General features: G+C 49.2%; 1 protein-coding gene across 2 annotated transcripts in view; it reads right to left on the reverse strand.

Moving 5' to 3' along the window:
* Positions 1-12,961, reverse strand: part of LOC141925755 (hexokinase-1) — a 49,011-nt gene extending 36,050 nt beyond the window's left edge. The window contains exons 1-2 of one of the 2 annotated variants that reach the window (XM_074830261.1): positions 12,783-12,961; positions 10,106-10,214 (exon numbers count right to left, since the gene is read on the reverse strand). In XM_074830261.1, coding sequence (XP_074686362.1) covers positions 10,106-10,171 — 66 coding nt within the window. In that variant the 5' untranslated portion in view covers positions 10,172-10,214; positions 12,783-12,961. Of the gene's footprint in view, positions 1-2,274; positions 2,425-10,105; positions 10,215-12,782 lie in introns of those variants that run through there. The other variant, XM_074830262.1, reaches the window with a different exon arrangement.
* Between the last annotated feature and the right edge of the window lie 1,996 nt (positions 12,962-14,957).

Consider the following 14,957-nt stretch of genomic DNA (forward strand, 5'->3'; position numbering starts at 1 on the left):
GCCTGAAACTACCAGTCCCATCTGTGCCCCTCAGCAGGGTTCCCACCGCAGACAGGCAGCGCTGTGCATTAAGTGCTGTGCAGGGATGAGAACCCCACAAAATAAGGAAACGGGGTCACAAGGGAAGAAGGATGTTCCACCTTGGTCCAGTGGAGACCCGGTAACAAATCCATTCCCAAGTTCACCTCGTCGGTACTTTTAACCCTTTCACACCCCTCCTGTGACCCATAGCAGCATCCTCAAGGTGACCTGCCACCTGTGCCGCCAAACGCCGAGCCGATCGCTGCCGTGGACCGGCGAGGCAGAGGAGCGGCCACCGGGGCCAGGAGCCCCGCGGGTCAGAGTGGCGAGCGGGGGCAACGCCTTGGTCAGCAGCCCCCGGCCACAAGCACGTACCAGCAGAAAGTGCTGCTCTTCCGGAAGCGGGAGAGGAGAGGGAGGGACCTGAAATGAAACCATGCAGGCACGTATTCCAGTAAGCGGCACGCTGAGATGGAGCACAGACCTCGCAAGCAGCACGCTGGAATGGAGAAAAAAAACCTTCGCCCCACGGGGAACCAGGGAGCGGAGCCCACTGGCTCCAGGGGCTGCGGGGCAGCAGAGCAGGGGGCAGAGCCTCTGACTGTCGCAGAAGCCCTCCCTACAGGAGGGTCAAAAGCGAGCGGGGCTCAATATCCGTTCCGAAAGGATATAAATAGGAAAAGATGTCTTAAATCCTCCAAAACCAACAGCCTGCTTGCTTTTTTTTTAATTGGATTTTATTTTTTTTTATTTCCTTTTTCAGACAAAACCAGATTGATCCATAAGAATGCTTTAGAGCTCCCCAGTCAAACGATTTCCCGTGCTGTCAGACAATAGCAGCCTCCTGATGCCAAACCAGCCTGCCATAAATAACCCCCAGAACACCACAGTTTCCCCCTGTGCCTGCATGCTCCCACCACGCCTTCCTCACACGGCCCTTCTGCTGCTCCTCGGCCAGCGCGCACCCTTGCGCTTATCTTGGGTTTCTAAATATAGCAGGCACAGCGAGACGGAGAAGGCCTTACCCAGGCATGCACGCCTGGCGCCAGCAGCACCACTTACAAATCCTCCGGGAAGAGGAAAATACGGGGCCTGGGGAAATGGGAGAGCCACGTTCGTGGGGCCAGAAGGTGCAGATTCAGCTCCTCGCGAGAACCACCGGGTGGAAAAGCAAAAGATCTAAACCACGGGAGGAGATGCGGAAAACATGGGGTGCTGTCTCGGGTTTTACCCACCAGAGGAGCGGGCACGGGCGAGCGGGGCAGGATGGGTCACCCACACACAGCAGCTGAGGTGTCCCCAGGCACGGCTGAAGCCCCACGGGAGGAGAGGCTCTCCTCCCGCCGGGACAAGCCCCGAGACTGTCCCGCTAACGCTGTCACTGAGCTTCCCCACAAGGTTTTAGGGATGCCTTCAGCCGGCGCTCAGCCTTGGTGGGCCGCACAGCACCGCCGGAGGAGATGGCAGAGGGGAAACCTGACGGCAGCCCGGCTTGGTGATACGTGCAATTATTTTCCCAGTTTGTGTCCCCACATCCCTAGCCCCAGGCTCTCCACTGCCTACAGCTCTGCAATATGCTCAGCCGGGACCTAACTGCCATGTTTTTATTTATCCTGTGCTCTGCACCCATTTCCTTCTGGCAGTGCTAAATCACAGGGCTATACCAACCACACAGCAGCACTCGCCTAATGCTAAAGGAAAAGAAGCCCACAGAAATACTTCTTTTTAAGCACAACTGACAACCACTTCCTGTAAATTCAGAACCTGCAGTGACACATAATTCAAAAACTACATGCTCTTCCTCTTCGTCACCCCCATGCTGGAGTGACAGATGCCCACGGGCACCCTGGAGAAGAAGGGGACATCTCCAGGGATGCTGGTGCCTACTCAAACCCAGAAACGTCACCATCACCCCCCCCACACACACTGCCAAAGCCCCCCAATTCCTGCCTCACTCTGCCGAGCTCCGTTTCCGCGGCCTGACCCGCAGCGGGCCGGGGTGCATCACCCACACCCGGCAGCCTCCACACCGAAAACCTGCTCCGCTCTCCACCGGGGATGCTTTGGGGGGCCGTCTGGCTGGGTTTAAAAACGGCTATAGTCCCCTTTCTCCCCACAGCAGGGTCGCTATGGGGACAAAGCAACAAAACCAACGGGGGGGGGGGGGGGGGGGGAACCACAAACCCAAACATAAAAAGCGATCTGGTCCGGGCGCAGGGGGACGCAGCCCTCCGCCGGGGGATTTCGATCTACCTTTTTGACCTGATCCTCCTTCAGCTCCGTGAAGTAGTAGGCCAGGAGCTGGGCGGCGATCATCCTGCCGGCTGCAGCGGGCGGCTCCGCGCACGCAGCGATGCGGCGCCGGGATGGCCGCGCCGCCGCCGCAGCGCCTCCCCTTCCTCCTCCTCCTCCTCCTCTCCTCCTCCTCCTCCTCCTTCGGGCCGGCCCCGGCCCCGCCCGCAGCCCCCCGGGGACGTGCCGGCGGGGCGGCACAGAGCCCTCTCGCTGTTAGTTCTGGCAGGCAGAGCGGGGGGGGGGGGAGGAGGAAGAGGAAGAGGAAGGCAATGCTCTGCCGTACCCCAAAAGGTCTTTTACAGCAGCCTGGGAGACAGGCTGTTGAAGGCTTCCTGCCACTCCTTGAATTCTGCTGTGGTACGGGAAGAGCAAACTGAAAAAAAAAAAAAAAAACCAAAACAAAATAAAACAAAAAACCCTAAACTGAAGGTGTTTTCAGAAGAGCCTCTGCGCTCAGAAATCTTTGAGAAAATAGTAAAACTGCAAGAACCTCCACTAACACCGAGTATCCCCTGCCCAGGTGCGATGCCTCCTCCAGAGCGAGTGGGACCCAGCTGCTGGGCCCCAAAAAGCACATAATCACTTTGACGGTTGTACTTTTGGGGATCCCACATTCATAGTCCTTCAGCAAAACCCCCACATCAAACACCTGACAGACAGGACCTCTCCTCCCCATTTTTGCCACACGGGAGTGCATCCCCCAGCACCCCAAGGAGGCATCTACCACTGCGAAGCCTCCGAGGCCCCCCCATCCACAGAAGTGAAGCACCTACAATGCCCCTCCGAAAGCCGGAGGCCAAACGCAGATGCCAAGGTGCCACGTGTCAGCAGCCCGTGGGGTTTTTGGCTGCGCCCTGTCCATCCGCAGGGACAGGAACACACACCCATGCAATCAGTGATGCTGGAGGCGTGATTTGCATAGAGATTGTCTTCCAAAGTCCAAGTGATTAAAAACCTGTTTCTTGAGTTTCCGGCTTCCTTTTCAGTGCTACTTTAATTAAATGGTCGCACTGGCCAAAATCACGAGCTGCTTTGGCAGACACATCCTCCTTTAGACTGCCCTAGTCGCTGCAGGCAGGGTGGGCAGGATTTCCTTCTCCACCTCACCACATTAGCTTGAAGCTCATTCTCAGATTTTCATCAAGCATTTCACTGATCTGCATGTGTTACTCCTGCTCGTTTGTTTGGCAAGCTAATGAGCAAACGTGCCTGCGCTCCTCTCCTCAGCGCGGGCACCGCAGCATCGCCCTGCGACCGGGCGCCGTCGGAGCTCGCAGGCGGCACGGAAACATGGGGCTGAGCAGCATCATCCCGACAGCGTCCGGCAACGTCACCCCATCCTTTACACAGGCTGACCGAGCTCTCACTCAGACGTAATTCGCTGTTCAGCCACGCTCCTCCTCTTCTGACGGTTAGAAACTATCTTTAATTCCCAGCCCAGGCTCGCTCCTGTTTTCAATCCATCTGTCATCTGCTAGACCTTGCCTTTCAGCTGAAATTGTTATCCTCACTCTCGGGTGTTCACTTTCTATAAATACAGAAGAAAGTAACCGCATACGTCCTCAGCTTTTGCTTCACTAGGTAAGACAGACCTGGCAGTTTTTTGGTCTCCTTTCCCTGAAAAGCCCAGGCTGGTTTAGTAGCCTTTTTCCACACACACTCCAGCCTGAACTCATTTCTACCGAACATGGCAGCTAAAGCCAGGTAGGTTGTTCCAGAGAAGGCCAAAACCCCTGGGCTGACATTCTCAGTTCTCCCCTGCCTCATGGAAATATGTCACCAAACCCCTTCCCATTAACAAGCACAAACTGGGACACCAAGATCCGCCCGCCATGCCATTAGCCACTGCTCCCAGGGAATGGCAGACCTTTCACCCCACGCCAAAACCTGTTCCTGCTACCCCAGCATGGCCAATGGCCAGAGATGTCCTCACTGAAAAGCTGCCCTGCAGCAGCCTGTGTCAAAATTTAGAAGCAAAAAGTCACTTTCTGCACGTGTGCATTTACATTTGCCTTTTGGTGCTGCATGAACACGGCTTGGCACTGCTCAGTTCCCGCAGGCTCTGAGTTCACGGAGCTGCCTCTACACGAGGTTTACAAGCTTTACTCTCTATCCCCTCCAGCTCAGACACCTAAACACCGTTTAAATACACCATACTCCCCTCAGTTACCTTGCTGCAGGAATGCTTACTCACTCCATTAAAACACTTGGACACATGCTCAAGTTGTTCTCAGCTAATCTTTGACCAAAAGAAAGCAATTCAAATCATCCCCTTTGGCTGTCAGGGAATTTGAATCAGCCAACTAAGAGTCTGGGGAGTCCAAGTATTCAAAGTAGCTATGAATGAGAATGGATCTTCTCTTTAACATGACACCTGTCTTAAGAATGTGCAAGAGGAGGACAAGTTTGTTTTCTTCATCTGCCAAAATTGTGACTTAGAAGTGGATTAAAAACGTCACAAATCATTAAGGTGGCTTTTGGCTCCACTGACCATTTATATTACAGCGTATTTCAAAACACCAGAAACAACTGCCTCAAGTTTCCATTAAGCTACAAAAAGCAAGAAGTTCAAAACTTCACTACTCTGAAGCCCTCTTGGTTCTGTGCAACGAAAATAAACCCCACACACATTACAAACCCCCAAATAATTTAAAGAATAAAAGTATACTCTTAAGCAAGAGGTGGTTCATGTGACAAAGTCGAAAGCAATTAAGGGGTGGTTAAAAAAGTATTGCAAATAATTTGGTTTGTCTTCTGTTGCTGAGTATGGCATTCAGGAAAAACAAACTCTACAACCTAAAAGCCATTAGAGAAAAAGTAATAGTCCATCCAAGGCAAAACAGCTGCAGTGTTTAAAATTCTAGTATTTTTAAACTGTTCCTTGCAAGGATAAGTAAGAGCGCATGACCAGCTTTGATGCTGTAACCAGCGCTGGGATGAATGAGCTTTCCTCCTACCAGAGAACTGGAAGGGCAGCTAAATATCCCCACGGACACCCAAACCGTTTGCAAGCCCTCTTTGCCTTGCCAGGCCAGCAGTGAGCACACAGGTGTTATTCTGGGGGGGGCTGGGAGGAGCTGTGCACAGGCTGCCCGGCACAAGCAACCAGCTCTTCACATCCCTGCCTCTGCGAGTCTCTCGTACTTCCTTACCATCTAGCCCTGGGTTTTCCCTTCTGCTTTACTGGAAGAGATCAATTCAGCAGCCAATTAATTACCAGCACCTAATGTACGCTGCCAGGCAGCTATCAGGCTATTTTGAAAGCCACCGTCCTTTAAGACAAATTACCAGAGGCTGAACGTGACACCCGATGACTTGCTGCTATTTTGATTATGCTCTAATGTTATTGTCCAGGTTTGACTGTACTGAAGTGTTTCAGCTGACTGAAGTAATTCAGTGCATCAGGTCTCCTAGGTGCGGGGCTTTTTCTGCTTTGCCTATTTCTTCATTAAAAGTTTACTGCTCTATACAAGTCTGCATTTAGCTTTGACTCCTGTACAGTGACAGGATTTTGGTTTTAATCATGTCCATCACACAGTTTGATGCACACCGTTGCTAGATGCTTTCTACTTTTGTAAGGAAACGAAGTTGTAGTTGTGTCTGTTCTTTTTAAGTGTCTGAAAATGATTGATCCACTTTTCCCTGCGTTGCATTTTCTTTTCACTATACTTAAAGCAAAGTGAAAAAAAGCAAAGAAACAGTAAGTTCCGTGTTCGTGACAGCACCTCTGACTACAAGGGAATCTGTAAGTAGCCTTTGAAGCTCCAGTTCCAGGGCAGGAAACTATGTGTTTGCACAGCAGCAATCATCATTCATTTGCGCTGAACTTGGTGCCGAAGCTGCTAAGAAAATCTAAAAGCAGCAGAGATATTGCCTTGATAAGCAATTCAGGCGAACAAGGTTAAAAGCATTATGCAATTTCACCTTGCCAGGAGGCACAGCAAGCAGGCACTACCACATAGCCAGCCACCATGCTTTCACGTTTCCCCTATTAAGAAACAAGCTTAGCTAGGAATGCCTCGAGCGGAACTCGCTCCTTGCTCAGGAAAGGCCACGCCACATGCGGACCGAGCAGCACGCACACAGAAAGTGGTTTTTATGCCCCCGGTACAGCACACCAGGAGTATGTTTCCAAAAGATGAGCGCTTCCCTCGGGAAACATGGAGCCAGGCGCTGGATAAACAAAGGGCCAGGACAGGCTCGGTGCGTCTCACCGAGCTAACCGCTGTCGCTGCAGGTTTTGCCTGCACCCAAACACGGGCAGGACTTGAAGCCAGGGGCTGCGTAAGACTGCCGGACCCTGCTCTGGCCACTGTGGTCAGAGAGAGGATGGCCACCTCTGACCCCAGGAAGGCAGGCTCTCCCTCACCAGCCCTCCGGCAACAAAGGCTGAGGACAGTGCTAACAACTGGCTAACAGCTGGCTTTTCTTTTTAATTGATCACTTAGTGTTATATTTGTATTTGTATACACATATATTTGATGCGATACACACATAAATCTATTTTTATATGTTGTCAAGATTATAAATTATATTTACATTCAAATAATTTAATTAAAAAGCTAACAGCATTTTCCATGCCTGGCAGTACATCCAGACTGTCGGGCAGCGTCACCGCCACACACACCCCACTGTTATCACATGCCACAGCAGCTGGCAGGGGCACAGCACACACAGGTCTGTGCCCAGCCCCGACGCTGTCATCATTGGGTCCCCCAGGGAGGGGACAGGGTGCAGAGTCCGCACGATCTTCGGGATAACACAAGAAATCATCCCACATACTTTGTCCCCTGCCTCTCAAGAGGGTTGCTGCAATACCCAGCCATGTTTTAGGCACAATGACGGGATTCAGCCCCATTTTGTTGGAGTTGCTTCAGGGAGCAGGCAAGTTATTTTTTAATAAAGCCCCTTTGGAAGGATTTTAGTACCATCCACTGAGCTGAGTATTCGAGGGCCAAATGACACTACGCAGGGCTATGGCTTTCAAGACTTAAATCCCAGTGACCTCCAAAGACAAGGCAGTATTTCCATAAGCTGTGTACTACACAACTAAGGATCACAAACTGCCACGGCCATGATGAGGGGAGAGTGGAGAAGGAAGCAAATCCAGCAAAGAAGGAGCGTTGTCTACTGGTTCACACGGGAACAGACGCTCCTGGGGCAGATGGAGATGCTCCGTGTCTCAGCTCCCCACATCTGAGTACCAGGCAGCTGTGTTTGCTTTTATTTCTTTAAAGCAGTTGCTGTTCTTCAGCATCAGAGGGATGCAGAGAACATGACCCCCACAAAACCAAGAGATGCAAACCAGAAAGCAGATAAACACACAAGCTCCATCTTCAGATAAACACAAACTCCATCTTTAGTTAATTGATACTTCCAAAAGCTGTGGGCTACATGAGCTACACTGCAAAAGACTTCTCTACCCAAATCCTCACATAATGGGGAAAAGAGGAAACAGCTCCCTGGAGTCACACCATCACAAAGCTTAAGCTCTAGCTCCTGCACTGCACAGCAGAGCTATTCTGTGCAGCTGAGGAAGTTGCTAAAAATTCTGTGTTCTTTAGTGGTTTCTTGTGCACTGTTTCAAGAGAGAAAAAAACCCAATGCACATGAGAGGGCACTAAAGGCAGCACAGCTGAAGGGTCATGACTTACGGGGAGGATGAGCGGTGCTGTTTGTGTTCAAACCTTCCCTGCTGACTGGAGGTGAAGTGGAACAAGGAGAGGCATTTCCCTACTGTATGGAGAGGAAACTATTCTCTGGTATTTCATAAAGTTTAAAAGCAACTTGAAACACCAAATACTGTCCCATGAAGGATTCCTTCCCCATAGCAGTGTACCCGACAGCTCCAACATGCAGCAGCTATGACAAAGGGGCACCTTTGTCACAGTACAGCCTGCTGCAGGCATCCCTGAAAGCAGCACAGGGACTAACTGGAAGAGACAGCCCCTTTTGCTGTGGGGCTGATGGATAAACCAGGGAACGGTTTCCCCCAGAGCTTCCATTCCCCAGCAGAGAAAGTGAAGTCACTGCTGTGCTAAAATGCTTTGTGGATGATTACAGGCATCTCCCGCCCCCAGAGAAGCGTCCCCAGCCATGACAACATGTCTGGCTCAGTGATAGCTCTAGGGAGTGCAGGCATAAGCCCGTGTCCACCCACATTGCCAACAGCCATGCTGCCGTTACCCATCAATCCCAGCCAAGGAAGTGTGTGGTTAAAGCATGGCAAGTTAACAGTAAGCAGCCAACGCAGAATACAACACATTCCTGTCCATGCAAGATGCTGGGTCTTGTATTAATACGAGTTACAATGAATTAAGTCAAGAGGTTTTTCCAACCCACTGTGGTTTTCCAACATAGATCCAGCCTGCTCACATCCCTGGGCACCTTGCATGCAAGTCCACTCACTTTGCTTTTCCCTTACACACTAAAAATGAAATACAAGCGTAACCCATCCAAACTCATCGCTTTCTTCTTTCCCCCCCCTGTCCTGCGTATTCAGCACAGCAACTTCTCTCTCCCCAGTGACAGAATTACAACTCATTTTACATCCCTGCAAAAGAAAGCAATAACCATCCCAGTTTTCTGACTCAACTTGGAGCCCTGCATTAGTTTAACATTTTTTCCACTGAGAACTGCTGCATCAAGCAATCACTTTTTCTAGTGCAGTTCATATACATATAAAGCAGACTATACACACACGCACATTTATATGCACACAGAAGCATATCAACAAACTCAGTTCATAAGGCAACAGGAGGCCGGTGGTGTTATGGTGATGAACCAAATGTCAACGAGTTACCTTTCCCAACCAGGAGGTGAAGCGTTTGTTTCATTTCATAAAACATCTCTTGACTCCAGCAAACTGAAATGAGCACAAATGCAGATTTCTGATACTCTACTAAGTCTCCAGTGCTAGTGAAAAACGTTAAAAGAAATGACACCGAAAAAAGGGCAAAATATAGAGTGCAAACTGGTTGGAAATTTCAGAAGTCAAGTGGTGAGTTTAAAGTATTTGCAGTTGTTCGATTCAAATCCTTTATCTTGAGAAGAGGCAGTTCAATACCAGTTAAAGGATGTTTGCATAACCAGCAATTCACTTAAGTGATGAGGCAGTTACAATTACTTAAATTAAGGAAAATATAAGCTAATTTATTGCACTATATAGAGACAGCTTTCCTAGATCTGCTTTCAGCTCCTCACAGATCAGAGAGCTCATTTGTCAAAGTTTAGCTCTAACACACTCGCTGTGTGAGAAGACTTACAAAAACAAAGCCAATCCTTTATCCTTGCAAAAAGTAGTTAACCGCGGGCAAACAGCTCATTTCTGTGCACTGGTATGCACTCTCCCAAGAACGTTTGAGTGGCAGTGTCCAGACTGGTGCCTTTTAACTCTGGTGCATCTTTGCTATGCGAGCAGTAAAACCGTAATGAAGAGCTTGTACTTTCAGCCTAGAGAACAGGACCTGCCCCTCTCTCTTTTGGTTATCTATGAATACAAAACAAGGGGCTACCTCTCAACCCAGGCTGAGAGGCCAGTTTCCACTAAGTGTACACCTTTCTCCATTTGATGTTAGCAAAAATCAGTTTGCATCGCAAGTCCCAAACCCACAGGGGTGCAAGCATTAACTGCAGAGGCTTTAGGTTTGTGCTCCTTTTCCAGCAAGACCCAGTGTAAGAGACTCTCCTCCCAGGCCAGGTTACTATCCTCACGCTACAGAGCCCTCCCCAGTACGAAGTCAATGACCCTCACCCTTTAGCCCAGAAGGGCTGTGAAGCAGGTACTTACTTTGCACAACGGGGAGCAGCAGTAGCTAGGCACGTCCAGGGCATTCGGCTCCTTCCGCGTGGCCATAGCAGGAGCAGCTCTTGCCACGTCACATTGTCATCACAGGGGGCTGTCAACGAGAAAGGAGGCAGGATTGTAGGTTGTCACATCTGCCTCCCCAACCTCGGGATGTCTTTGAAATCCCCACACCCCACAGACAGGTGCTCTCTTAAAAACCCACCCAGCAGCTGGGATACAGCAGATGCAGACCCATGGTTAGCATCACCCCAAGAGAGAGGGGAAACTGGGGATATGTGGGCGATGGGCCACAAGCGTGACCCAGTGGAAATGGGGAATGTGTTGGCAAAGCACTGGCCCTTGCACGGCTCCAAGCTACAATGGTGCCATGGGATTCCTGCTGTGTTCAGGGAAAGATGGCTTAGCAAGCAAATGTTGTGCGATGAAACACCTGAATCCCGCTAACAGTTTGTTATCCTAATTAAAAGAATGCACCAAGCCTTGAAAATACAAAATATTCACGTTAAAAATCAATACAGGAAGGCAGTCACAGATGCTGGACTTGCAGCTGAGCATCGTCCAGGTGCGACCGCAGATTTTGAGCTGCTGGGTGATAATTTGGCAATACCTTTTTTTGGCCAAAGTCCAAATCTGTCTCAACAGAGACGGGAGGCAGATACAAGCAGCACATTCGAGTGAAATTTTGGCTTCTGCAATTTTACAGGCTGTTGTTATGAAACATTTTAGGGTAGGATCAGAAGCCCAGCGAGGCCAGCACTGGCCAGGTCCTGGGGCATCCACGTGGCCTCTTCGGCACCGTCCTGTCTCCCCACCCCAACATTTGTTCCCTCAAGCCACTCTGGCTCTCTCAGGTCTTTCCCAGGTGTACGGGGTGCCCGCACGCAGGGGTGGCAGCAGGGCTGAGGGGTTGCGGTGAGGAGGGGCTGGGGCTCTCCTGCAGCCCATGGGGAGACTGTGGTGGGGCAGATATCCATACTGGTGGATACTGGTGCACACTGGTAACCATTCTACACGGGGGAAGGTGTTGTTTTGTCTTTGTTTCTCACCATCCAAATCTGTTTTAATCAATTTTCCCTGAGTGGAGTCTGTTTTGCTTGTGATGGTGACTGGTGAGTGAACACCTGTCCTTGTCTCCACCCACCAGCTTCTTCCTCCTATTTTCTTCCCCATCCTGCTGAGGAAGGAGAGTGAGAGTGGCTGGGTGGGCGTCAGGCAGCCAGCCACAGTCAACCCACCGTCAACCCACCACACCAGGTCAAATACAAACCTAGAAGAGATTCTGGAGCCCTATTTTCATTCTCAGATTTTCACACACACAAAAAGTAGAGGAGGAATAAACAATTTTCCAAAATTCACATATGTGTCAGAAAGAAAATTCTTATTTTGTGATTAAATAGGTTTCTCCATCCCTCTGACGCATTCCTGGTAGTAAATCTGAGAGTCTGGCTTTACAGTGTAGCTACAAGAGATGGGTGATGGAGAATCACTTTTTTAAAAATCTAAAACTAGTTTTTCTTGTCATCTCAGTGCTTTAAATAGGTGGCTCAGCTCTGTGGGCTTCCTGGTTGACAGCTCTGGCACCAGATTTCAGCAGCAGTCCGCAGTACTCGCTGCGGCAACGCATAACCCCATCCCACCTGTCTCACCCTTTCTTCCCTGAGGAAGATACATTTTTTGGCAAAGCAAAAGTATCCTCACAAAAGCCCTGATATGTTCGGCCACTAAAACTCGTCCCCTGCTAGCTCCTTTGACAGCTGCCACGAGTTCACCAGTCCCGTCTGGGACCTGACCCAGCATCAACAGACCGGTGGTCTTGATCAGGGCATCTCTGTCACCCAGCAGGGTTACAGATACTTCTGCTTTGACATTTGACATTGACATAAGCAAATGTTTTAATCACAACTTTTATCTATAACCATGTTTTGGACAGATAATGGCAACAACAGTCTGTGGCTATCAGTCAACATTCGAGACCCAGAAATACCCTCAGCTGTTTTATCACCTGCTCTTAATATCAGATGCTACTAACTCAGGTCGCCAGCACGAAGCTGCAGGGATGCAGGTAAGGTGTAGGTGAGGAGGTCTCATGCTTTTTGGTATCAGCCTGGTCGACCCCTTCCTTCCCCCTGCACAGCAGTGTCATTGCACGTGGTGTAACAGATGCTGTCCTGGGTGGTGGGATGAGCACCCTCCTTGCAGAGCTTTGTCAGCACCCCAAGTACCCTAAGTGGATTTTTTTTTTTTTTTTGCCTCTCTCTGCAGCACTACATATTCAAAACAACAGGGTTCGACTTGGACTCCTTAAACTTTGACCCGAGCTGGGACAATAAATGCAAACGATTTCCAACTGCAAAAGAGGAATTTGCTTAAAAATAAAACTGAATTTTTCACATACCCTTGGCTTTATCTGGAGAGCAGTCTGGACAGTAAGACACAACCACCAGCACAAACAGGATCCCAAATATATTTAAAGAGCAAAAGAGCCTCTCTACACTCGGGTGACGATGGTGCTTCATTTGGATCTGCTTTCCAAACACTTACACAGCACCCCCTTCCAATCACAACATGCCACTTTGAAATGCCAGTACCACTTAGCTCCTGAGTCTATTAGACCATGAAGCAATAAACCCAGAGAAACAAAAATAACCCAGATACCTACTTTAGCACCCAGTTGAGTTGACAGGTGTTATCCCGAGGGCTCCGTGGCAAAAGCATCCTCAGAAATGCCATACCTTGACCTTTGCACAACAGGCGTCATGAAGCTGATCTCCAAAAACCGTAGTGTCTTCCTAAAAGGTGCTAATATTAACTATAGCCCTTTGTTTCTTTGCACTCAAGGTTTCTCCCCGTCAGCTTTCTGGCATTTGCCAGCGTGGTGCACGCTTTACTGGGCAGATATTGAGCTGCAAATTCCTTCATACTTCTCTATCCACAGCATTCTGCAGCTAAAGCGCTAGCCGGCCAGCAGATGAAAATGCCACTTACTGCTTATTCCTGCTGCAGTTCGTTGAATTAAAACCTCTTTGTTTGCAAGCTGTAAACAAATTCTTCTTAATCTTTCAATAAAAAATGTCAATTATGCTCTCTAACAATGTAACTTCATTGTGATGAAAGAAGGCATTGCTATTGCTCTAATCGTGATAACATATCAGCTGCTTTTAGAGTCAATTCCTTTTTGTGCAAAATTTAATGACCATGCAATTATTCAAATTTCAGACTAACAGACTGGGCTTTAGACCTACAGCGCTGCTCCCTTGCTCTGAAAACACACACTTGAAAGCAACAGAAAAGTCTCTAGAGCAGAATTTCCGAGTTCAGAACGCAAAACACCTTTACAATTCATTCAGCACAGCCGGACTCAGGCCCACGTTAAATACAGCTACTTCATTGGAGAGCCAAGGAAAGAAAGCCAAATTCTCGGCACGCTATCGCAGGCGCTTCTCAGGCCCATGGCTTTCATTTGGCTTCACTGGGAACCGTGTTTATGTCCAGCTTCCTCATCTCTCTCTGGTTTCAGTGCATTTCCTGCAGAATCGCTGGCCACAGCAGATGTGCCCTTCAGGCATTTCAACTTTTTTTTTTTTTTTCTCATGCCAGTATTTATCCCATTTGTTTCCAGAATCAGCTGCAGCTCCCAAATCAGCGTCCGTAACTTTCCGCTTTGAAGTATTCAGGACACGCCTGCTAGGAAAGCATCTTCCTTGTTTACCTGCTCAGACCCTCACAGACTTTCCCTCCGTGCCCTTCCGCCATCCATTTTCTCCTCCTGCAGAGAGCTCCCCTCTACGACGAAGTTGTCCATCACCAGCTAATCTGCTCCATTAACCGCTTACGTTCCAATAACCGCTCTCAGCATCCTACCCGTGCTTTATTTATGCTTTCATGCAGCCGCAGCCAGAGATAGCTGCTGCCCCAGGATCTCAGCTCACCCCATAAGGTGTCTTTCCCACCCGCCAAGGGAGTGCCTGTGCTAAAACTCAGCCCCGCGGGTCTCATCCCTTCCACATCTCCCTGCTCTCCAACTCTCTGTGGCAGCAGAGGACAGCCTTTTTTCACTCCCAGGAGGGGACGCAGCCTGCAACGATGAGGACAGTCCTCTACAATGGCCTCGCAGGCAGCGGTCCCAGTCCCACAGCTAAACAGATGGCCCAGCATCACTGTGTGACTTGGCACTGGCCAAGCCAGCCCTATAGGACCAGGGACTTCCCAGGTGCACAGAAACCTTTGGCAAGCTGAACACCTGAACAGCAAGCAGCAAGTTAAGAACAAAAACAGCCCTCCAGAAAAGTAAACTGAATCAACAACACCGGTGGTTTTGAGAACTGAACCCTGGTATTTCTGAAACGGCTGGGGCTGGGAGCTGCATCTCACCTCCAAATCCAAAGAAAATGGATACCAGTAAGGTAGCAACCCCATTGCATCCCTCCCCATTTATCCTGTTCACAGAACAATAGAAAATGAACCAGTTTACTCAGTTACATCCTTGAATATTCCTTGGTAATTCACTGCTTTTAATATATCACGCCTTGCATTGCTGTCATCCCTTTTCCCCACTATTATGACTTGCTTTAAAGTTGTTCTGATATGCAATAACAAATTTATGGGAAAGCTTTGACTGTTGATGTGCCATACTCTTCACACATCTCTCCCATCCTCTCCAGTCTTTATCCTTCCCAACAAAGAGAAAAGAAAATCTAGTGGCAGCGAAACAGTCTTAGTCCCCCTATCTTCTTCTTTTTTTTTCTTTTTTTTTAAATAATAGCTTTGGTTTGGTTTTTTTGGGTTTTAACCTATGCTTTTCTAAATAAAAATAAGAATTCTGGGGTTTGGGGCT

The sequence above is a fragment of the Strix aluco genome, chromosome 7 (genome assembly GCF_031877795.1).
Source record: "Strix aluco isolate bStrAlu1 chromosome 7, bStrAlu1.hap1, whole genome shotgun sequence".
Classification (NCBI taxonomy): domain Eukaryota; kingdom Metazoa; phylum Chordata; class Aves; order Strigiformes; family Strigidae; genus Strix; species Strix aluco.